The following is a 24,410-nucleotide window of genomic DNA, read 5'->3' as shown; positions in this document are numbered from 1 at the left end:
ATGGGGAAGTGGAACTAAAGAGCCAGCTCAGCCTGGGCCCCACTCACTAATGATTCATCATAAGGTCTCCTGACAAGAAGGGTGGGGTCCCTGCTAATGAACATGAACTCGGAACCAGAGGGCCTGAGCAGTGAGGGCCCCCACTCCTGCCCTTCAGCTTCCGTAGGGTCCAGCTGGGAGAGGCCAGGACAGGGGTCCAGAGTTCAGGCTCGGGGTCAAATCCTGGCCACTCACCAGATATATGACCTTCAGCAGGCACTTGACCTTGCTAGGCCTCAGTTTCTTCATCTGGGATAATGGGATAATTTGGGGATAACAAGACCTACCTCCTAGGGACACTGTGAAGATTAAATGAGTTCTTACTTGAAGGTAGTACTTTCCTAGCCTGGGTACGTTATTAAGAGGGAAACTGAGGCTCAGGAGGTGAAACACCTCATAATCCCAGAGTCCCTGGTTAGGGAGCCTGTCTTCAGCTTTCCAGTTCTGCCACCACACTACCCGCAGGGGCTGGGTGCTGAGAGCTAGCTGGGGGCCCCCTTTCCCTGTCCACCCAGACGGAAGTGCTGGTGGGGACTATACAGCCAAACTACCTTCTTTTATTGGATTTTGAGTAAAAACACCAACCATGTCACAGTCTCCACACAGACTCCTAAAAAGCGTAGCAGATCTAGACCCAGACGGGGCAGCTGTGGGCCGCTCCCTCCATCAGGTTTTGAGGCGGCTTGAGCGCCGGGGTAGTGGGTGCTGAGCGGGTTGGGCTGTCACCTTGCTGGGCGTTTTGGCTGTGTCCTGGGTGCTGGGCTGCGTGGGTGTGCGGCCGCCGGAGGTGAACAGAGCAGTCAGGGCGTTCCGGGCGTTGATTGCACACCGGCGGCTCACGGGCCTGGTGGTGGGGCTGGGGTTCTTGGCCTTCTTATATTTCTGGACACAGAGAGTGCAGGTGAGGCCAGGCTTCCTCCCCACCTGGTGTGCTCCTGGCCAGAGGCTGTTTCCCCAGCCCAGGTGAGACAGCGTCAGACATGCTGTGTGACCCTGTGTGATGTGCTCAGCCTCTCTGGGCCAGAGCTCTAGAGCTAACAGCCCAGCCCTCAGCACCCACCAGAACAACTGCAGAGAGACATTGGCCCCAACGTGGCTCTGATTCCCTTTGTGGGCAGAGCCTCTCACTGGGGGCTGTACCCAGGGGCTGAGGCCAAACACAGGAGGGAGGTGGCCACTGGCTGTCCCCATCAGCTAGGACACAGTCTTGACTCCCTGGGCAGGGCAGAGCCGGGAAGGGGGCCTGACTCACCTGCAGGTTCTCAAAGTGGGCCAGGGACTTGCAGTGGGAGAGCTGCGCCCCTGAGTTGCTGTGATAGAATTTGTGGCAGATGCGGCAGATGTAGCCCATCACAGGCACCAGGAAGTCCACACCTGTGGGACAGCAGGGTCTGTGCACTCACATGCCTCACCAGCCAGGTGTCCCCCCTTCTCTAGGGGCCCATTTGCTACCCCTCCCCACCCTCCAGATGGGAAAAGAAAAGAGGACGAGGGGACAGGATGCCTGGCCAGAATGCTGTGGCTGGGATCTGGGGGGTTGCCTGGAGGCGACCTGAGGGCTGCAGCTCCTGCAGGTGGGGTCAGGGCTGGGGTCTTACCATATGCCGTGTCAGGGCTGTAGGTCTCCGAGCCTTTCCACTCCTCTATGGATATATCTCTGGATCTCACCTGGAAACACACACAGGTGTGGGCCTCCATTGGTTCTGGCTTCCCCTAGCCTCCTCCTAAACGCAGGCGGGGACTGGAACCCACCCATGCTCTTCAATCAAGGAACCCCGCCTTGGTTTCCAGGAGGTTGTGGGTGGCATGCTCTGAGCCTTTGCACATGCTGATCCTGCCCCCCGAGTGCCTTTCCCAATCTATACTTTCCAGGTTCAGCTCAATCAGTCCCCTCGTCCAGGAAGCCCTCCTGCTCCCACACTGGCCATAATCCATGCCAGGTATGCCCAACACATCACACGTGTCATTTCGCTGAATCCTCATAACAACTTTCTATGGTTTGCCCATTTTACATAAGAGGAAACTGAGTCCCAGGCACATTAACTCACTTGCCCAGGGTCATACAGCAGGTTTATGGAGGTGCAGGGTAGTGAGCCCTGGTGAGCCCCCAGCCCGGTTACGCTCTGCCATGAGCCCCCCGCCAGCTCCCTAATGCTGCAGCAACCACAGTCTTAGGGGGTAGGTTTCAAGTGATCAAGGATCCCTTGTCTCACTGGCTGGACATGAGCCCCTTCCAGACAAGGCCACGCCTAGCAGTGCCTTGCAAACAAATCTGGCTTTTAAGAATAACGACCACCCCCTGGGCTGTGACCCTTCCTTACAGTCTGAGTTGGGACTATTCTAAGCAGAGGAACAGGCTTATAGAGGCCAAGGGGCTTGCCCAGGGTCATGCCACTGCTGACCGCTGAGTAGCAAAGCTGGCAGCTCCCCCAACCTGCTTAGGGCTGGAGGCCACCCATGCAACCTTCCATCCACAGCCCCGTTATGCACCGCCCCCTGTGGCTGCCCCCTCACCACCCTGGACTGTAACAGACAAGTTCTGTGAGGACAGGGGCCAGAACTTCAACCCCAAGTACCCCTGGTATCCAGCACCAGGGCCTGGCCCAGAACAGATGCTCTGGAAACACTTGTTAACCTGCAAAGCTCCTCCAGCTCCTCGCTCATGGGAAGCAGCAGAGCTGGGGTATTTTGAGCACGGGCTCTGCAGTCTCGCCTCCTGGCATCCAAGTGGGTAAGATTCTGCCAGGAAAGTGCTTGGTACACGCGTGGCATATAGTAAGTACTCAAAAAATGTTCACTGCTCTCGCCATCATCCTCATCATCATATTTCACTGACTTTTCCTGTATGCACCACATAGCTCCCCTCTCCATGCCTTTTTTTTTTTTTTTTTTTTTGTGGTACGCGGGCCTCTCACTGCTGTGGCTCTCCCACCGGACGCGCAGGCTCAGCGGCCATGGCTCACGGGCCCAGTCGCTCCACAGCATGTGGGATCCTCCCGGACCGGGGCACGAACCCGTGTCCCCTGCATCGGCAGGCGGACTCTCAACCACTGCGCCACCAGGGAAGCCCTCTCCATGCCTTTATGATGCTGTTCTCTCGCCCTAGGATGCCCTTTCTCTTCCACAACTAAAAACAGCAGCCAGGCTTTGAAGACCTTGCATATTTCACCTGCTACCCTATAGGTGTCATGATGTATATTTACATGTCGTCATATTGAATAGAGTTCTTATTGATACTAAATCGTGGCAGGCCTTAGTGCCCAAAGATGCCAGCACGGTGCCTCCTGGCCCCTGGGAGGCGGGGTGAGGTCTCTCCTGGGCTGGGAGTCCAGCCTCCAGCCTCCGTTCCACACCACCTCCCCCCAAGCACCTGCTTGCAGAATTCCTCCTCAACCTCGATCTCTTCTTCATCATCGTCGTCCTCCTCCTCTTCTTCATCGCCCTCAAAGCAGCCCACGGCGTCCACCGTGATGAAGTGGTCCTCATCTTGGCTGGCAATCTCCTTCTCGAGCATCTTCAGCTTCCCAGGGAGTGGGTGAAGGCTCAAGTCAGCTCTGGGCAGCCAGGGTGCGACACCCCATCCTCCCCACACCCCAGAGAACTCCAGTCCCCCCGGACCTGCTATGAATTTGGACTGGAATACACCTCAACTTGCTGTGTGGCCTTGGCCAAGTCTCTACTTCCCTGGGCCCATGTCCTCTGAGGGAGCTGGGGTTACCTCCTTGGCTTTGTCCTTATGCCCCTGGGACTTCACATGTTCCACAAACTTGCGGGGGGTCTTGAAGTAGCGGTTGCAAACAGTGCAGAAAGGCCGCAGGGACTGTTTGGCGATCTGGGGACAGGAAGGCAGGCCAAGTGGGCGGCAGGCAGCAACCCCAGGCGCAGCCAGGCAGGGCCCAGCGAGACCTCGCCTCCCACTTGCAGGCCCACCATTTCTGTGATCAGCCGGCTGTGCTGCACAGAACAGAGGCAAACACCTCCCGTCCCTGTGCTATAAGGAAGGACGACAGATGGTAACAGAGACAGGACCGTCGGAAGACAGGGAGAGAGGGCAGGCACCTGAGGACCCCACGAGCCCCGAGGCTGAATGCAGGGTGAGATGGTGCCTTGCCCACACTGGACAGATGGGGAAACTGAAGCCCAAAGAGGAAACGTGACTGACTCGTCATGAGTTACGGCCACGCAGTGACAAAGGCTGACGTTTGCTTTCTGCTCCCAACCTGGGCTCCCTCCTCCCCAGCCCTGGGCTTGGGCGCCTTCGCAGCAGGTGGGCCCTCATACCTTGTGGTCCTGCGTCCTCCGGTGCTGGATCAGGTCCCCCATGTAGTAGAGCTGGCAGGTGTTGCACCAGCGCCTGGGTGGAGGCTCTCTAAATGATGACAATCAAAACAAGTACAGTGTGACACCGCATTCTTGCTGGAAAGACAGCAGCTCTTCCAGACGCTCCATAAACGGAATGCAATTCCAACAGAATCGTTTTTTTGGAAACTTAACAAAATGGTCCTGAGGCTCATCTGGAAGAATACTTAAATAGGAATAAGAGAGAAAACTTGGGGGGAGAAATGAGATTTAGAAGCATCTGGGATACCAGGAGGCCACCAGGACGGTGACAGAACTGAGGATATCTGCCCTGGAGATCTCCTCTTATCCTTCAGTTTAGATAAAACCTCCCTTTCCCAGAGCTGTTCTTCCACCTCCCCCCATTTCTGGACCTGTCCCAATCCCAGGTAGCCAGGCCCCCCTCTGGGACCCCAAAGTGCCACTGCTCCAGCATTTTCCACGATGGATCGGGACGACCTGATCCCTTCTCTGCCCTCACTGGACTGCAAGCTCTGGGAAGCCAGGACACCACCCCAGCAACCCCGGGGCCTGGCATGGGATCAGCCCAGAGTTTCTGACTGTGTCAGAAGGACACACAGCCTATCGGAAGGACTGCCACATTCTGCACAGGGCCAAGTCCAGATTCAAGGGCAGACGTCATCAGAAGACAGTGTAATCGGAATCCCCTCCACCTGAAGCTTGTTTATAGCTTGGGCTACAGCCCTGCAGTTTTCTTCCGTCACAAGGTCTTTTTTTTTTAATGAATTAATTAATTAGTTTGTTTCTTTAATTTTTTTGGCTGTGTTGGGTCTTCGTTGCTGCATGTGGGCTTTCTCTAGTTGTGGCGAGCGGAGGCTGCTCTTCGTTGCAGTGCGCGGCTTCTCATTGCAGTGGCTTCTCTCGTTGCGAAGCATGGGCTCTAGGCGCACGGGCTTCAGTAGCTGTGGCACGTGGGCTCAGTAGTTGTGGCGCACGGGCTTAGTTGCTCTGCGGCACGTGGGATCTTCCCAGGCCAGGGCTCAAACCTGTGTTCCTTGCATTGGCAGGCAGATTCTTAACCACTGCCCTACCAGGGAAGCCCAAGATCTATTTTTATATTGAATATAATCAAACTCATTCTGCAAACGCTATTTTGGATCCTGTTCTAACTTGACACTGCATCACACATATGTTTCCACATTATCAGAAATTCCCTAGAATTAGTTCTACCACCAAGTGGATAAGACTTAAACTGATCTGACTAATCCCCTAGTTTTGAAAAGATCATTTCCAACTAAATTTTTTCACCATTGCATTAACTCTGCAAGGAGCAACTCTGTGAGTCACCTTTCTCCTGTCTTTATGATGATTTGGCCTAAGTATAACTCCTAGGTCAGCAAGCAAAGGGAGCCTTAAGGCTGGAGAACATCCTACAAAGCCACAGGGAAGCTCTTCTCTTAGTGAGAACTGCCTAACAGAGACACAGAAGCCTTTGGAGAGAGTGCTTCCCGTCACGCAGGAGATGCAAGCTGAAGCTACCCGAGGGCCCTTCCTGTCCCCTCACCCCATGCAGGGAGCTTCAAGCTGTGACCCTCTATAAATGCTCATGGCACAGTCCCCGACCATTGACCCAAGGCCTATCTAGCCTCTGAAAGGGTCTGATTTGGCCTCCACAGGACTTGTTTCATCTTGTTTTAATTCTGAACTAGCTGTTAACATTTTGAAATTGGGAGATTCACATACAAATCTAGGTTTCTAGATGCCTCTGAAAAACCAGGAGGTCTGGAGCTGAGTGGCAGCTGTCCTGTGAGACACAGCCCATATCCCGCAGGGTGTCCCGAGCCAGCACCATCCTGTTTCTTTCACTGATGATGCCTCGCAGCCCCTGCAGGCCTCAGTGATTGCCCACAGAGCACCCCAAGAGCCAGTCCCAGACTCTGGGAGGGCTGACATTTCTGATGGGCCAAGTCCCCACGACAAAGAAAAGGGGTGACCCAGGGAAGCTCTAACCTCAAGCCACAAGATGAGCAGATCCTGACCTTCAGGCCCCCGTGGTTGGGGTCAGCATATATGCCAGGGGAGCAGGATGTCCCACAACCCACTTCCCTCCCACATACATGGTCACACTGTTCCTGCCTGGATGTAACCTTAAGAGACTGTCTAGCTCATGAGTTCCTGCATTACACCCCTCGTGAGGCCATTTTACAGATAAGGAAAACTGAGGTCCAAGGCCACACAGTTAGTGGTGTGACGAGGTGTCTCAGGTTGGGCAATGCTTAACCCAAAAGCAGACCTTGTGGATGGTAGATTCAGGGTCCCTTTCTGCCGGGGCTGGCTTGCGAGGCCGCCTACCCCCCCTACAGCGGCTCTGAGATCCCCCACTCACTGGTCCTCTCGCTCCAGGACATCCCGGGGCACAGGCAGCAGGGACAGGAGGCAGGCTTGGCTCATGTGCTGGATGTCTCCGAGCCGCTGCTGGTGCTGGGCCCCCGACATGTGGTCCTGGAACTCCTGCGGCAGGCGAGAGGGAGGAAGGGGCATGAGGAGTGAGCCCCAGAATGGTGGGCAAGAGTGCGGCCCGGGGAAGAGGCCTTCAACCTTAGCTTCATGCTCACCCCACCTCCGCTGGGAGGCCGTTTCTCTTACAACCCTGTGTGGGCCAGAGAAGGATGGTGAACGGAGGCACGGAGTGAGTACACGCCAGCCAGAGCCTCTGCTCCCCCTGGAGACTGAGCGCCTCCAAGGCGAGGAGCAGTCTGATCAAATTCCAGGTTCCCATGACTCTGCTCAGGGGAGGCACAGAGGGACGAAGGTAACAGTAGCGATAGTAATAATCATACCAGTATGATGCTGTTATTAATGCTGGACTCGCTCTGGGCCGGGCCTGGGGCTTATGACTTCAGTGTCAAGTCGCTGAATCCCCAGAACTTGCCAGTGAGGTGGGTTCTATTTTTTTTTCTAGAGGCGGGTTCTAAATGTTTCCTCCTCTGACACATGCGGAAACCGAGGCACAAAGGGTGGAATTCACCTTCCGAAACCCACATGGCCAGTCAGGGCTGATTTGAACCAGGTCCACCCAACTCTAAAATCCTGCCCCCTTGGCTGGTCAGGAAATGTTTTGTGAGCAAATGTACAGCTGCTGGGGGTGGGGCTTGAGGGCCCACGTGGCCACAGAGGCAGCCGTGGGAAGGGCAGGCTAGGCATCACATACAGACCCCAAACCCTCCGCCCGCCCACGTGACCTCCCCACCCACCCGCTGGGGGCAGTACCTGCTGGCTGCTGCAGCCGGCCTTGCAGATGTAGCAGAAGAACTGAAGGGCCTGCTTAGAGGGCACGCTGGCCGCCGCAGGGGTGGCAGAGGTAGAGTCGCCGGACCAGGGCCCAGGTGTGAGGGGTACGGTGCTAAAGGCCCGGCTGTCACTGCTCTGCAGGATGGTGACCTTCAGGGAGCCCCCAGCACCCCACACCTACACCGGAAGCAGGAGCAGAGCTACCACCAGCTGGGCGCTTACAGTGGGCCAGCCCCATGCTAAACATCTAGGAGCCGTCCTGACAGCCCACTTTACAAGTGGGGAAACTGAGGCTCTGAGTGGTCAGGTGATTGCCCAAGCTCACTCAGCCAGGAAGCACCACAGTTAGGATTCAAACCCAGGTCCGCCTCACTCTAAAAGTCTACCCACCCCACCCCCCACATGACAGATGGAGACGCCTGAAGAAGGGAGGGGGTTTGGCCAGGAGGCAGGGCTGGGCCCCAGCCCCAGGCACAGGTTTCCAGCTGCGCTCCCTCCGCTGGAGAAACGTTACCTGTAGGGGGCTCTGGGGGCTCTAGTTTCAGGGTGAGCCGGCTGGAAGGGACCCTTATCACTAAAAGTACTTCCAGGTCATCAGAGCAAAGGCATGTGAAGGCTGAACCACTGTCACTGAACCACTGTCAAACCCAGTCTGGTCTGCCCACGAACCCAGGTGGAGGGCTGCTGTCACATTTCACAGGAGGGGAAACCCGAGGGGGCGCTGAGGGGGTGCACCATGTGGTCCTCATCAGCATCTCTACCCACCCCCAGCATCTCTCTTGCTCTTTCTTCACATTCTCCCACATCCAGGCCACTGGTCAACTCTTCCTGGCTCTCCTCCAGGCCAACCTGGGCGCCCAGTGGCTCCGGCGAGGCCTCCTCCAGGCCTGAAATGACAGACGTGCTCTGCTTCCCCAGGGTCCATCTCCCACCTGGGCCCTGAGGGACCCAGGCCCAAGAGCCACCTTCTCTGCCCACATCCAGGACCTTGAAGCCTCCAGTGCAGACGGCCCCGAACCCTAGATCCAGGCCCAACCCTCAGTCCCAGGCAGCACCCAGTCAGGGTTGGACAGTGCCAGGGCAGGACTGAAGGGTTCAGGCAGAGCTGTCCCATCACCAGGCCGGCTGGGAGCCACTGCTCACTTACCTGCTCCAGCTTCCACTGTATCGGGCGGCGTCTCCAGCACTGCAGAGGGAACCGGAACTGGGGCTTTCTCCAGTGCCGGCACCGACACCTGTGGCTGAGTCTGAGGCTGTCTCTGGTTTGGCTCCAGTGGCTGCACTGGCAACTGCACTGGACGTTGCTCCAGTGGCAGCTCGAGCGGCTGGACCCTCGGCTGCGCTTCTGTCTGGACCTGTGGATACGTCTGCGTCTGTGCCTGCTTCTGCAGCAGTGGCTGCACCTGCCTTGGGGACTGTGAATGTGCCTGTGGCTGCACCTGTTTCTGTGGCTCTGCCTCCTTCTGCAGCTGCAGATGCTCCTGTTGTGGTACTAAGTGCTCTGGAGAGGTCTGTGTCTGTGCCTGCTTCTGCAGCTTTGGCTGCACCTGGGCCTTCAATGGTAGCATCTGTGGCTGAGTCTCTGGCTGAGTCTGTGGCTGCACCTGGGCTTGGATCTGCAGAACTCGTGGCTGAAATCGTGGCAGCACTCGAGCTTCCAGTGGCTCAGGCAGCAGCTCGGTTGTCTGTGTCTGCTTTGGTGCCATCAACCGGGCCTGTGGCTGGACCTTTGCCTGCAGCTGCCCTGGGGTTCCCTTCTCTGTGGGCTCCTCTGAGCTAGGAAGGATCAAAAGAAGATCAAATTCAATTGGCCCCAGGGGCTCCCAAGAAAGGCCATGACCTAGGCTCCAGTCCTAGCTATGCCACATACAAAGCTAGGGATTTGGACAAGCCCCCTCGGCTCTCTGGGTCCCAGTTGCACCTAAATAAATTGGATCACTTGCTCCCACCTCCCACAGCTTGCTAATATGTATCCGAGGTCCTGTAAGCCTGCCTACCCTCTGCCCACTCTCTGAGGTTCCAGGCTCACGTCTTCACCCCTCCAAGCTGGCCACCTCACCTGCCTCCAGGTGATTCAGTCACAGTGAAGATGCCAGAGTCCGTCTGGCTGAGAGCCTTCCCAGGTAAGGTGAAGAATTAGGTTTGACATTCCTCCAAGCCAGAAACCAAGGCCCTTTCCTTGAAGGATCTCACCCCACCAACCCCCTACCCTCTGCCTTTGCAGGAATCAGGGTACAGGGTACCTGGGCCCCAGGCAGGTTTTCAGCATCAGTTACCTCTTTGACCTTTTAGCTGGTGGCTCAGACGCCACACAAGACTCAGGCTCAGGTGCTGCAGTGCGTTTCTCCTTAGTGATGCAATCTAGGCAGTGGGGAGATTCTTGGTCTAGAATGGAGGGCAGGTGAATGACTGCCATACTGGATATAGCACGTATGAGCTCCAGGAGATGGGGCCTGGGCTCACCCCCCCCCCCCCCCTGCAAGATCCCTGCCTCCATGACCCCCCCTGCACCCCACTGCCCTAACCCGCGTCCCCTCTGAAGGGCCAGCAACCTCCCTCCCTCACCTTCAGGTGTGTCTGTTCGGGGCTCTGCAGCTTCCTCAGACCCCTCTGGGGGGTCTGACTTGTCCTCCACAGGCATCGTCTGAGAAGAAGAATCCTGCTTCCTTTCAGAAACCATTTATGATACCTGCCACCCACCCCAGTAAATACTCCCTTGCCCAAGAGCGGCTGCAACACGTCCCCCAGAGGATGACGGGGCCTGGCCCCAGAGAAGATCTTAAACATCCCAGGAATTCTGTCCAGGGGGTTCCATCTAGCTGCCTGATGGTTAAGTAAATGCAGGTTTGGGGTATGCAATGCCTTCACGTGGTCCACGGTGCTGCCTCCTGATTCCCCACCCTGTTCTCCACAAAGCAGCCAGAAGGATCCTTCTCTCTTTTCTTTTTCTGTTGGTCATGCTGCTTGGCTTGCGGGATCTTAGCTCCCGGACCAGGGATGGAACCCAGGCCACGGCAGTGAAAGCGCAGAGTCCTAACCACTGGACCACCAGGGAATTCCTGAGGGACCCTTCTCAAACCTGATCATGTCTCTCATCTCTGTCAGGCTGCGACCCTCCCGTGATTTCCCGTAGCCCTGGATGACTCCTTCCTTACCCCAAGCCTGAAACTACCCACCCGCCCCACCCCCCTGCACAATCTGGCCCGTACCCCATGCCCACCCCTGCAGCCTCAGCTCTCCCCACGCTCCCCCTCCCCCTCCCTATGTCCACACTGGCCTTCTCTCTGTTTCCCCAAAGCCCCAGGCCTTCTCCCAGAGCCTCAAAGGCACTTCTTGCAGGAAGCCTTCCTAACCCATAGTACAGGCCCCCAGGGGCCCCAGGCTTCCTTTCTGTGGCATTTTTCATAGTCATAATTCATTGGCTGGAGCATTATTTGCATTAAGGTCTCACCACTACCACCACCCCCTCCCCAGCCCAAGATCTCCAGGAGAGCATCTCCAGATGCCTTCTCTGCACCAGTGAGTCCTCCGCAGGACTTAACAGACATCTGTGAAATGAGCACACAGCTCCACATGGTTCCAGGGCACCCCAGGAAGCCTCAGGAATCCACATGCAGCTTCCCTCCCTCCTACTAAGCCTGAGGAACCAGGGCTGAGTGCAAACATGCACCACATCAGGACTCCACACCCTTCAGAAACTACCCAGCTCTCACCCTGCACGACATGGGCACTGGCCTGTGAGTCAGGAGGGCTGGACTCTGGGTCTGTCGTGACAGCTGTGCAGTCCAGGGCAACCTCCACCCCACTGCCTCGGTTTTCCCATATGTAAAATGGGGCCAAGGAGGTAAACACTAGGCCAGACTGTGTTAGGACAAGCCCGACTGTAAAGTCAGAGGCCGCCTGGACCCCCCTCTGGAGGGAAATGCCTCCCCTCCCGATGTGGGCTGGCGCCAGAGCAGCCAGAAAAGGAGGGTGTTCCAGCCCTCCACCGCCAGGTGCTCTCAGGAGTGTGGTGTGTGTGAGGAGCTGCCAGGACGTTCAGGGACAGGACAGGCTCAGGGAGGATATTATTCCCTTTGAAAATCTCTCTGAGGCTTCCTGCTTTTGTCAGGGAAAGGCCTGTAGAGGCTGAGAACCTTCGGCTGGCAACGGGGTAGAGTTGAGGATTTTAGAACATTGCTTTACCCCCAGTCACTTTTCTTTTACTTCTATGTATGGCAATTAATTTAGCTTTTTTTTTTTTTTAACTTTCAGACAGTGATATAATGTTTCCTTTTTAACTAAATGTAGCAGAGAAGCAGCTACTTCATTTAAAGCTGTGCTATCCCAGACCGTAGATACTAGTCACATGTACCTGGCTTTCGAGCCCTGGAAATGTTGGAAGCCGAATTGAGACGTAAGCATAAAATATACACCGGAATTTAAAGACTTACTACAAAAAACAAAAAAAACCGGAATGTAAAATGCCGTGTTCATTTTTTATATTGATTACAGGTTGAAATCATTTTTTAAATATATTAAGTTGAATAAAATATGCTAGTAAAATTAATTTCACCTGTTTCTTTTTACTTTGTTACTGTGATTACTAGAAATTTTTAAATTACATGTATGGCTCACACTATTTCCACTGGACAGAGCTGATTTAAAGAAAATTGGTAGAATACACCTAAAATGAATACAATGTTATATGTCAGTCACATATCAGTTTTTTCAAAGAGAGAGAGATATTAGTAAATAATATAAATAGTAATTAAAAAGGGAATAAATAATAGTACTGGTGTTTGGATATAGCAAAAATTACATCGGGGTTCAGGAATATTTAAAGTTTGGGAAACACTAAGCGAGTCTAACTCCTGCCCCCTTCCCCATTTTACAGATGAGGAAACTGATGTACAAAGAGGGGTATGACCTGCCCAAAGGCCAATGTGAGCCAGAGAGGGCAGAGCTGGGCTGATCCCCAGATACACCCTCTCCCATTCCCATCCTCGCCTGCTCCAGTCCAGATACCACTCACCTTGCGACTGGGGGTTGTAGAGGAGAACCGGGCCTGTTTCTGGGTGTTCCGCCCTGAAAGGTTGAGCTGCGAGGGGTTTATGGGGACCCCAACAGGAGGAGGGCCCAGCAGGGACTGCCGAGTGGCCTGGGGAAAGAACTGCTGTAGATTTGGGGTGGCCAGCTGCGGGGGTGTGAGGCTGGGAGCTGTCAGGTTTGGGGTTGCCAGGTTGTAGCCACGGAGGTTACCTGTGTGTGAAAAGAGGGGAGAAAAGGGATTACAACTGTGGTTGGGTGGTAGAGGCTAGGGTCAGGGGTCAGTTCCCCAAAGCATCATCACAGTTAACTTCCAAGGGGACCCTCCCCACCCAAGGGCAGCCAGACGGGAGAGATGACAGCTGAAGACGCAGTCCCACCTGGACCACTGGTGGAGAGGGGGTTTTAGGGCTAGCGTTTTCTGCTCCAGCTGGGGAGAGAAGGGGGCCTTTTCCCACCCCAAATGCCTCCCTGGTCAGTGGCTTAAGCACCCCCAGCAACTCCGCTCACCCTCAGGCATGCTTTAGTGTACACCTTAAGGTATGTGAAAGATTCAGCACAGGACCCAAAGGGAGAACCAGCAAGATGACTGGTCCCTGGAATAAGACGACACTCTCCTACCAATAGAAGCTACCCTTCATCAAGTTTCCTGGGAAGCAGCCACTTGCTAAGCACTTTCTATGCATGGTTTCACTCACCCCGCCCAGCCACCATCAGAATAAGCATTATCCTCTCTACTGATGACAAAATAGAGACACAAAGCGAAGGAGTGGCTTGTCCAGGGTCTCTGGGAGTGGCACTGCTGTCCACAGCTGGCTACCTGAGAGGATTCAGGGCATCTTCCTGACTCCTCCCTCTCTTCACCCTCCCCCATCCAAGCCGACACCAGATTCTATTAACACTGACTCCTACTCCTCTCCTCAGTCTAGCCTGACCCCTCTTCAAATCTCCACTCCTACCACCCCCCTTCCTCCAAAGCCACTTCATCCCCTGTATGAATTTCAGCCACAGATTTTGCACTGGATAGCAGCAAACAGTGATCTTTCAAAAACCACATTCTGACTTGGCCCCTCCCCCTGCCTAAGCCCTTCCATAGCTCCCTGATACTCAGGAACAAAGCCCATTCTTCACCGTGCAAGGTCCAGTCCTGCGCTCCTCCCTGACCTCCTTTCTCGCAATTCTCCCCACACACGTGCCCACTTTATTCCAGCTACATGCTCCCATGCATCCCTCAAACAAGCCTGGTCTCTGCCTGCCTCTGGGCCTTTGCAAATGCTGTTTCTTCTGTCTGGACTGTTCTACATCCCAATCATCCTTCATTCCTCTCTTTAGGTGATCTCCTTTGGGTGGCCTTCCCAGACCCTCTCTGTATCCCCAGAGGCCCCAGCTTCCCTGTTCTAGGACCACCTGCACAATTTCCTTGTCTGCTTCCCATTGCCCACCACCTAACCACCCTGCGAACTCCTTAAGGGCAGGCACCTCATCTGACTCAGAGATCCAGCACTGGGAATTGTGTGACCCAATAAAGGACAGTTTAAATCCCTGACCCAGTGCTGGGATGGGAGGCACAGGGGTTAAGGGCGTGCATGGGTCAGATGTGCTGGGAGAACTGGTTCAAATGCAGACTCCACAGTACAAGACCTGTGACCTTGAGCAAATCAGTTTCCCCTTCTTAGCCTCAGTTCCCTCATCTGTAAAATGGGGATAGTAAGAGTGCTTGACTCACAATGTTCTATGAGGATTCAATGAGATATACAAGTGTGCCTGGTATTTACTAAGGGTTTAATTAACATTAACTTAAAACAAATACATATACACATATGTGCAGAGAGAATGCTAACAAGCTCTTAAAAACAGTAAGATAAAAGGTGGCACACTCTAAAAGAAAAATAGACAAAGCACATGGACAAGTCACAAAAGGAATTACAAATGTTTAACAGACAAATATAAAATGTTCAACCGCACTAGCACTCCAAGAAATGTAAACTAAAACATTAATGATATAGCTTTTGCCAAGCAAATTAGTAGATTAGATGTATATATACATATATATATATATCAAGAGTATAATACCCAATGTTGCCGTGGGCATGGTGAGACCGGCACTGTCATATGTGGCTGGTGGCATTGCAAACTGGTCCAGTCCTTTGGGAAAGCAATTTGGCAATACTTATCAAAAGCCATAAAATACCCATCCCCCCGACCCAGTCATTCTACTTTTGGGAATCCATTCTAAGAGAAAATTCTGAAACATGATATTCATTCCATTATTTAAAGCAAAAAAAAAAAAAAAAAGAAAAGAAAAGAAGTAGAAGAAAACAGCTGAGAAAGTTTAGGGACACAAGGGCACACACCTCCAGCAGAATATTAAACAGCTGTTCAAAAACAATCTTTACAGAGACTTTCAAATCATTTGGTAAATGATCATGCCACTATATTCAGTGAAAAAGAAACAAGATACAGCCTTTCACTTATATCAATAACCACAATCATATACAAGTCCCCAGGTTTGTGCCTAGAAAAAAAGGGGAGGAAATACACCAACACTTTAAAGGGTGGTTTTTTCTTTAGGAGTGAATCTGCATATGACAATTTGGGTTTTCTTATCCTCTTTTTAAAATATTTCTTTCACTCTTCTTTGAAGAGTATGACTTTTTATTTTGTTTCTGTTTTTTTTGTTTGTTTGTTTCTTTTTGCGATACACGGGCCTCTCACTGTTGTGGCCTCTCCCATTGCGGAGCACAGGCTCCGGACTCGCAGGCTCAGTGGCCATGGCTCACGGGCCCAGCCGCTCTGCGGCATGTGGGATCTTCCCGGACCGGAGCACGAACCCGCGTCCCCTGCATCGGCAGGCGGACTCTCAACCACTGCGCCACCAGGGAAGCCTGAAGAGTATGACTTTTAAAATGAGTAAGAAAAAGTGAAAAAATATATATACATTGTGGGTCCCTGTGTGTGGTTTTATCTCTCTACTCATCATCTATCATTTATAAGCCAGCTCTCAGGACCATCCACACCCATGTGGCCCCAGGAGGGCTGAAGAGTGATGACCATCACATCTTCTGACCTGACTGCATACCCTGCTGGGAGGCAGGATAGCCTGGTGTCTCAGAACATAGCTCTGTAGTAAGACCACTAATCAACACCTGGGCCTCAGTTTCTTCATCTGTAAAATGGGATCATGAGTGTATCTCCCCTTAGGGTTGTCAGCAGAGTCAAGGAATTGGGTTTGTCAGGGCCTCAGCACAGTGCCCAGCCCTGAGGAACCAGCCAGCAAGCCACAGCTACCGTGCGGGAGAGGCTGGGTCTGAAGATGAGCTGGCCCCACGTCTCTGGACCCCTGGATTACTCCTGCAGGGGCTAAGGTATCGGGAGCAGCTTCTTGTAAGGAAGAGATGAAAGACTGCTCTCCACGTGGGGAAACTCAGGTAAGGACACAGGCTTAACGCAGAGGGCTAGAGACACCCACTCAGAGACCCAGGGGGTCAGGAGGCCCAGGCCTCTGTCTAGCTCAGCCACTGCTGATGCTATGTGACCCAGGGCAAATGACTTCCCTTCTCTGACATCCTCGGCATCCTCATCTGTCAAATAGGATGCAAAGAAAGGAGGGTGGTCAAAATAGATCTTGCCATCCATCATATCATCTAATCTGAATGTCAGCAAACTGTGCTGAGTAGCACCCACAGAGCTAACACCATGGCCAAGGGTACACCTCTGTGATCAGATAGACCTGCATTCAGTTGAGCAACTTAGGGACTTCCACCTCCTGGAGCCTCAGTGTCCTCATCTGTAAACCAGGACGCTGACACAGCTCCCTCTCAGGGTTACTGTGTGGATTTGATGAGATTCAGTGCCGTGGGGCTGCTGGGGATCTCCCGCTAAGATGGAGCGAGACAGGGCCCGCAGTCATACCTTGCAACTGCTGCAGAAGCAAAGCTCTCTGCAGCACAGAGCCGTTGAGGAGGGAGGCTGAGTTGGTGCCCTGGAGATTCAGGAGCTGCTGCTGTGGCTGCTGCTGGGGGAGCCCCCTGTGTGTTGAGAGCAGTGTCAGAGGGCTCTGGGGAGAGTCAAACCCTCCCTCTTCCCTGAGACCCCTCACCTCCATTCTCTGCCCCCCTCTACTGCAGACAGAGCATCCCCTTAGGGTGGGAATTGATGACCTCCAGGACTCAGACAGGGCTGCTCCTGAGAGAAAGGGCTGGGAGGAGGTCTCCAAGGCATGGGTCAGAGGGGCAGGTCTAGAGCCGCCCACCCCTCCAGTGGGGAGCTTACCTGCTGACGGCCATGGGCAGTGGGGCCTGCGGTGGGGACTGCTGGAGCAGCTGCTGGAGCTGCAGCAATTGCTGCTGCTGGAGCTGCTGGAGCTGCTGCTGCTGCTGCTGGTTGAACATAGCGGCTGCGGGAAGGGAAGGAGTCAGGCCGGGTCCCCTTCGCCCAGCCCCAGCCCGCGGTCCTCACACGCTGCCGACCGAGTTTCACGGCTACCCTCCCGGTCCTGCCCAGAGCGTGCCACGCGTGCGCCCCATCCTTTCCATACACCTCCAATTCCACCAGCAGCAGAGTTCAACCACCCTCCCGCCAATTTCCCCCATATCTTCCCAATAGTCCCTCCTCCAAATGCCCAAGCGCACCCTCCATCCCTCCGACTCCCTCCGCTCCGCAGCTCCAGGACGAGCGTCCGACAGAAATACACCTCCCACCCCACCCTTCAGCCTTTCTCTGCGCCAATCACGTAGCGAAGCCAGCCCCTGTCCACTCACACCCCTCTGATACGCCCACCCTGTCCCTTGCGCACATGTTGTCAATAACATCAGCGCCGCCCCACCCCCACCTTTCCCTTTCTTCCACGAACAAAGTAGGAGGAAGGCTTCCCTCCACCCTAATCCCCCCCATTCCGCTGAACCCCTTCCTCTACAGACAGAGCCAGCACTACACGTCAAAACCGGTGTCCCCACCTGTCAACGAAGCCCTCGGCCTCCATTCAAGTGGCCCCTAAGGCTTCCGGCGTCCCCCCAGCCGCGCTCGGCCCGCTCACTTCGCCTCCCAGCGCGGCTTTGGCCTCGGGAACCACACAGCCTCCTCCCCGAACCCCCTCCTCAGTCGCGCAGCCCCCACCGTGGGGGGTGGGCCGCGAGCTCCGGATCGCGGCTCCAACGGTCCCCGCAGCTCCCGGGGTCCCCGCTGCTCCGCCACGGCCTGTCCGCTCCGAAGGCCAGTCTGCAGGCCAGGGCAGGGCAGCGCCCTCTGGAGGACGGGAGGCCCGGGTGCCCACGGCCGCGCCGCGAGATCCCTCCCCGTGCACCCTTCGCGCTGCAGGGGCGGCACCTGCTCGCCCAGCTGCTGGGCGGCGCTGGGAGTGGTTCCGAGCTGCTAGGGGACCCTGGGCAGCGCAGACCCTCTGCCCCGCGTCCTCCGCATCGGTAAGGGGCGGCTCTGAGCCCCAGGTCCGTCTGTCGCCCAGAGGGGTCTCTCGTCTGGCAGGGACATCGCGGGCGACTTTGAGAGGGACCATCCCCAGCGGACCTTGCTGCGGCCGCCACTGTCCCGCGATCCGGAGACCCCGCGCGGGGCTGGGGTGGGAGGGGGCGTGCAGCCGCCGGCTGTACATTCGGGGACCGAGACCCAGCGAGAGGACGACCGGCACAACGGGGCAGAAGAATTAGCCCTGGAAGGAGTGGGGAGATCGGTTTGAAAGTGTTTTTTTGTTTGTTTGTTTCTCCTGTTTGGCTGGGGAGCGGGTGAGGAGGGCAGAGTTTAATGGTAAAAACGGCGCTCATCCTGCCCCTGAACGGTCCTGCCCGCAAGGACCCTTTAATTTCGACTCTGTCCCACGTCCCGGTGCGCCTCTCCTCGGTCCCCACACAAGCACTGAGGCGAACAATCCGCAGTTAGTAAGAACAATTCCCTTTGCTTTTTCTGTTGCTCAGAGCCTACCAGAGCTGTAACAGCCCTAGGCAATGCGCTCACTTTGCATTAAGCGCCGACTGTGTGCCACACGGCGCACGGTGGCGCTAGGGACGCGCAGACTTAAGGTCGGCCCAGCGGAGACCCGAGTGTCAACCAGTTACTGCAGTCATGTGACTGCAGTCATGTGACTTTAGCGCTGCCCTAAAGCTAGGGACCGGCTCTACTACAGCCCCGGGCGGCAGCACAGGTGTCTAACTCTGTCTGGACTTGGAGGCGCGAACGCCGCTTGGCGTGGCCGGAGGGCGGGGCGGGCTCGGGCTCAGGGGACTTTGCGCCTTTGGGTGGAAGGGAAGCCCGGACTATGCGGGCTTTGAAGGCGGGCTTGAAGAGTTGGGCTTTACCCCTGAGGGGCAGGGAGTGGCTAGGGAAGAGTGTGACAGCATCATATCCGCCCAGATTAGATCACTCGGCTCTGGTGAGAACCAAGACAGAGGCAATGGTGAAGGAGGGGTGGGTTGAGTCAAGATCGCCTAGGCTTGCAACCAATAGATCTGGGTGCTAGCCTTGGAGAGGTCCGGTGTTGAATTGAGGCTCCACTGCCTTCTGGCTAGGCGACCCTGGCTGATGCAGGAGTCCTCTCTGAGCCTGTTTCTTCGTCTGTAAAATGAGTACCCCCTGCCGGGGATTTTTTGTGTGTGTGTCTGTGTGTGTGTGTCTGTGTATGATATTACATAATGTTTAGCACTGGGGAGCTTAGCAAATTGCCAAAGTAAAAAAATAATAATAATGCTCATGCTGGTGAAGGTAGGGAAGGCAGCGGTGGCTTCCTGTGTTAATTCATCTTTCTGGAAAGCAATCTGAAAATTCTCTATCAAGACTCTTGAACGTGTTCTGACCCTTGACCTGGTCCCCACTTGTAGGAATCTAGCCCAAGAAAATAATCAGAAACAAGCCTTTTAAAAGACAGCAGGGGGCTTCCCTGGTGGCGCAGTGGCTGAGAGTCCGCCTGCCGATGCAGGGGACGGGGGTTCGTGCTCCGGTCCGGGAAGATCCCACATGCCGCGGAGTGGCTGGGCCCGTGAGCCATGGCCGCTGAGCCTGCGAGTCCGGAGCCTGTGCTCCGCAATGGGAGAGGCTGCAACAGTGAGAGGCCCGCGTACCGCAAAAAAAAAAAAAAAAAAAAAGAGCAGGTTTTGGGCTTCCCTGGTGGCACAGTGGTTAAGAATCCACCTGCCAATACAGGGGACACAGGGTCGAGCCCTGGTCCGGGAAGATATCACATGCCACGAAACAACTAAGCCCATGTGCCACAACTACTGAGCCTGCACACCTAGAGCCCGTGCTCCGCGACAAGAGAAGCCACTACAATGAAGAGCCCGCGCACCGCGACAAAGAATAGCCCCTGCTTGCCGCAGGTAGAGAAAGCCCACGCGCAGCAACAAAGACCCAATGCAGCCAAAAATAAATTAATTAAATAAATTTATTTTTTAAAAAGACAGCAGGTTTCTGTGATAACCTATATGAGAAAAGCATCTAGAAAAGAATGAATATATGTATACGTATAACTGAATCAATTTGCTCTATACCTGAAACTAACACATTATAAATCAACTATACTCCAATAAAATTAAAGTATACTTTTTTTAAAAAGCCAGCAGGTCGCTCACAGAAACATTATTTATAATAGCTGTCTGGAAAATAATCAACTTGGAGAACAGCTAAATAAATCATGGTGTCTGCCTCTTAAGGAATAGCACACAGCCTTCAGAAAGTATGTCTTCAAAGGATATTTAAACACTCATGATATGATATGAATTGAACCCAGTAGGTTACAAAAGTGCATACACACTATGACCCCAGTTTTGGAAAGAATAAATGTGTGTAGTAGGCTCATGGGTGGGGGGCTGCGGGGGATTCGCTTTCTCTCCTTTTTTACTAATTTGCTGTGACCAGTTGGATGACTTTATCATGGGGAGGGAGTGAACATTTTTTTTTTTGAATGTATATGACCTTGTGCTGCCTCCTTGAAGACCAGACTAGATTGTGGATGGAAACACTCTGGGGACACTGTTTGGGGCTAGACTCATGTTAATTGCTTTTAATCAGTCCCTTACAGGCAAAGCCCCCCAGTGAAGTATGTTCCGAGGGAGAAGAAAGGCCCCATCTCTCTGCATCCCAAATGAAGTCTGACGATGTAGCATCACCTGGAGGCCTCATTCCTGCCTCCACTTTGAGATGCACCTTTATCATGAAGTAGACTCATGCTCATGTGGCTCTATGTCCAGACCTATTTGCTCCAGGAATCTACTTGTCTCTTCCCGTGATGATATCACATAGTATGATTGTTATAGTTTTGGAATATATTTTAATGCCTAACCACACAAGCCCCTGATACTGTTATGTTTTTTTTAAATTTGCCAATTCCCAATCATGTAGATTTTGGGGGGTAAGTTACAGAATGATTTTTGTCAAACCTTCTCCCTCCGCCACCCATGCCAAAATCCCATCAGAATTTCGACTGGTGTTGCATGAAATGTGTTTAAGTTGGAGAAACACAGCCAACTTTATCCCAGGTTTTTCAGTTTAAGAATGAGGTGAACATCTCCATCTATTCAAGCACTGCGTTATGTTATGGTTTTGCAGACTTCTTGATCTAGCATCTGTGCAGTTTCTATAGTGGCTCTTGTCGCTATTTTCCCAGTACACTTTCTAACCAGCTATTGATGATGGTGTCCTTATCCTGTAACCTGCTACTTCCTCCTCTTATTTCTGCCCTCAGTAATGTCACGTGCCCTTTGACAGTAGAAGGCAGCTGCTGAGTTGTCCCCATGTCCTTGGGACACCAGCCCAGAGCCCTGTACATCATGTTGCTTGGGGAAGGTTGATTAATGAGCAAACGAATGAACGAATGAGTCCAGGATGCAGTTTCCTCCTTCCATCCTCGGGCTGGTGTTCATCACAGCAGCTCTTCCCTTCTTGACATCTACGTCCATCACCGCACAGCAGCAAGTCCCAGCAAGGCACCCAGCACAGCACACCAACGCAGGCTCACAGAGTATACCCACAACCAGACGCCCAGCTCAGAAACCCCAGGAATAGTCCGTGCTTAGCGACAGCTCCCGGCCAGACTAGAGCAGAGAAAAATATAAGGCCATACGGTTATCATGTATCAGTATCTGTCATCCACCTGCGCCTTTACCTATTATGAAGCAGGGTGAGGGGAACAGAGAACAGAGGTGGGAGTGGCACGGTGGGCACAGCCTTGTTGCTGCCCCTACCTTCCAGAGAGACCTGGGGCAGGGCCCCTCCCGACTTAGGATCTGAGTTTGGCCATCTCTTCTAGACAGGACTGGCTTATGTGTAATAGGGTCTCCCCACCGCTTACCAGGTTCAGCCACAGTGGCTGCATTCCGTCCCCAAAGGAACTAAATTTCCCTTACAATGCTCCCCACTCCTCTCACTCGTCACCAGGCTGATCCCTGTCCAGTCTTCCTAGCTCAATTCAAACATCGCCTCTTCAGGAGGCCTTTCCTGATTGCCGGATATACCTTCAAAGGCCTCTGTCCACATGGGGAATAATTGGGTAATCTGGGGCCCCCTGGGGCCTGGGATTTCCACAGGCTGAGCCATCCAGGGCTGTTATATTTAGTCACTAAGTCTGCTCAGGGTCTGGCCCTTTGGATTCATTCATTCATTTGGCCCCCAATCCACACCTCCAGACCTAGCTCTGTCTCTCCCCCACAAATCCTGGCACGTTTATGATCCCTTACCCTTCCCACCAAGAGGTGACATGCTTTGCTACCTTCATGAGGCTGAAGTTTCTTCAGGCAGGACAACGGTAATGATGATTATAATTATACTAATCGTAGCTCTAAGGATTCACTGTTTTAGGCACGTTTTCATGTTTTACCTGAATTATTACATCACTGAATCCTCCTCACACAACCCTATGAGTTAGCTAATAGTCTTATCCCCTTTTACAGATGCAGAAACTGAGGGCCCGGGAGGTGAACTGACTTGCCCAAGGTCACTGGGTTAGACAGTGGTAGGGGTGGGATTTGAACAGCAGGCAATCTAGCTTTGGAGCTGCGCCCTTGATCCTCAGCATACAAGGGATCTAGGCTTATGCTGTTGTTCCAGGCTTATGGGGAGCTCCTCATTGTAAGATGGGGAATTCCAAGCACAGATGCCTGGACCATTGGTGCCCCAAAGCCCCTGGGAAATCTTGGTGCCCATCCCCCAGCCACACAGAGGAGGGCACTATGTGTGCTCCAGCCTGGCCCAGATGCTTCTTCAGCAGTGACCTTGCCCCAGACACGGCCAGGTGTCTTGGCTTCATGCACCTGGTCTGCTTAGCTTGTCTTCTCACAGTGGATCCGCATTCTAGCAGGACAAGTCCTGCATCTTATTAACCTCTTCATCCCCCTATGTCTTGCTTGAGGTCTGGCATGAAGTAGCCACTGATTAATACCTGCTGAAGAATAAATGAATGAAGGAATCCAAAGGGCCAGACCCTGAGCAGACTTAGTGACTAAATATAATGGCTTGACCCAGGAGCTATAGGGTCAAGGCTGCGCAATAAGGCCGTTGCACAATTTAATGCAATTAGCATTTGTTAAGCACCTGCTCTATGCCCAACAAAAACCCCATCAGAAGGGACTAGTGTTTTATTTCATGTGCATTAGAAGTGTATAGGTTGCAAGGGCTGGTGCAGTATAGGATATAAACATAGAAGCCCTGGGTCTCACCTACCTCCAATTCACATCTTCACTCCATCACTTTCTGGCTTTGTGACCTCAGCCACATTCCTCTTTGTGCCTCAGTTGCCTCATCTGTCAAGGGGAACTAATAAGAACTTCTCCCTCCTGAGGGTTGAATCAGCACAGTAACCTGGCCCAGGAAGAAATGCACAGTGAGTGTTCCTGCTACTGATCTGCAAGCATAAGTGGTGGTTACAGCTTCAGGGGCTCCAGAGAGAATTCTCCCTTGTCAGCGCTCAAAGTAGAGGGTCAAAGCCATTTCTAAGACTCTCATTTAACTCATTGGCCTTCTGGATCCCCAACTTCTCAGCACCCGGGAGAACCATCTACAGTATCCCTCCTTCGGTCCTCACCAAGCCCTGTGGGAACAAAGACAGGGTAGACTTCAGGTTCGTTTCCTTTCTGATTCCATACCTTTGCTTATGCTGATTCCTCTGCCCAGAACATCAGCACTTCTCTATTCACACTCCCCTCCAAGTGGCATTTTATCCATCCGTTCTTCAAGCCCAGCACAGTCATTTTTAGCAGACCAGGGAACAGAACCAGAGCACTGCCAAACAGTGGGAAACTATGCAGCCGTGAACAAGGAATGTGACCAAACTGTTCTTACGCTGAAAGACGTCAAAGACATACTGTTGTTAAAAAGCAAGTTGCATGTGATAATATGTATTAGAGTTCCAACTTTGATGTGCACCGGAATCTCCAGGGGCCCTTGGTTCTGGTTGAATGCAGGTTGTGATCCAGCAGGTCATGAGTGAAGCCTGAGAGTCTGCATTTCTGACAAACTCGCGGTGATGCCCAGGCTGCTGGTCTGGCATGGGTGATACAGCAGTACAGGATTTATAGTATGATCCCATTTCTATGAAAACAAAATGAAACAAAATGAATATATATGGGATAAGCCAGAGAATAAACTCTAAGCTATAAGTAGTGGTTATTTCTGGGTGGGAGAATGACCAGAAGCTTTCAAACACTGTGTAAAGTCTGATTTTTACAATAAGTTTCCCTATTGTAATTAGGAAAAACAACCCAGCCATAGTGGTGCTCTTCTAGGCAGACATCTGTAACCTGCACCCTCTTTCCAAA

At 53.3% G+C, this 24,410-nt stretch overlaps 1 protein-coding gene across 8 annotated transcripts; it reads right to left on the bottom strand.

The window, feature by feature from the left end:
• Positions 1–576: 576 nt before the first annotated feature.
• On the bottom strand, positions 577–17,869 carry CIZ1 (CDKN1A interacting zinc finger protein 1). 8 transcript variants are annotated; one of them, XM_027104720.1, is made up of 18 exons: positions 17,613–17,868; positions 16,930–17,053; positions 16,570–16,685; positions 14,731–14,802; positions 12,644–12,870; positions 10,195–10,288; positions 9,906–10,014; positions 9,069–9,405; positions 8,777–8,984; positions 8,395–8,516; positions 7,609–7,806; positions 6,725–6,849; positions 4,321–4,408; positions 3,758–3,871; positions 3,410–3,559; positions 1,638–1,707; positions 1,292–1,413; positions 577–921 (listed from the first exon to the last, which is right to left on the bottom strand). In XM_027104720.1, exons 2-18 carry the CDS (start codon positions 17,046–17,048, stop codon positions 706–708), a joined length of 2,487 nt encoding a protein of 828 aa, XP_026960521.1. In that variant the 5' UTR covers positions 17,049–17,053; positions 17,613–17,868; the 3' UTR covers positions 577–705. The 8 variants fall into 8 exon arrangements, with proteins under 8 accessions (XP_026960521.1, XP_026960517.1, XP_026960519.1 ...); XM_027104716.1 differs by having other exon boundaries at positions 8,777–9,405; XM_027104718.1 differs by having other exon boundaries at positions 3,434–3,559; positions 8,777–9,405.
• Positions 17,870–24,410: the final 6,541 nt, after the last annotated feature.

The sequence above is a fragment of the Aethalodelphis obliquidens genome, unplaced genomic scaffold (assembly GCF_003676395.1).
Source record: "Aethalodelphis obliquidens isolate GAN/ISIS:26980383/991018 unplaced genomic scaffold, ASM367639v1 scaffold7, whole genome shotgun sequence".
NCBI lineage: Eukaryota > Metazoa > Chordata > Mammalia > Artiodactyla > Delphinidae > Aethalodelphis > Aethalodelphis obliquidens.
The sequence above is the reverse complement of the archived record's forward strand: the minus strand, read 5'-3'. Positions and strand labels throughout refer to the sequence as shown.

What these genes read in the sequence shown, in the direction of transcription:
- CIZ1 (XM_027104716.1), bottom strand. Translation starts at nt 17,048, where the DNA reads ATGTTCAACCAGCAGCAGCAGCAGCAGCTCCAGCAGCTCCAGCAGCAG. An exon ending in TACAGTGGAAGCTGGAGCAG is followed by an intron (nt 8,517 to 8,776) that starts GTAAGTGAGCAG and finishes CTGTCATTTCAG; the next exon opens with GCCTGGAGGAGGCCTCGCCG. An exon ending in GAGCAAGAGAGATGCTGGGG is followed by an intron (nt 7,807 to 8,394) that starts GTGGGTAGAGAT and finishes CTTCCGGTGTAG; the next exon opens with GTGTGGGGTGCTGGGGGCTC.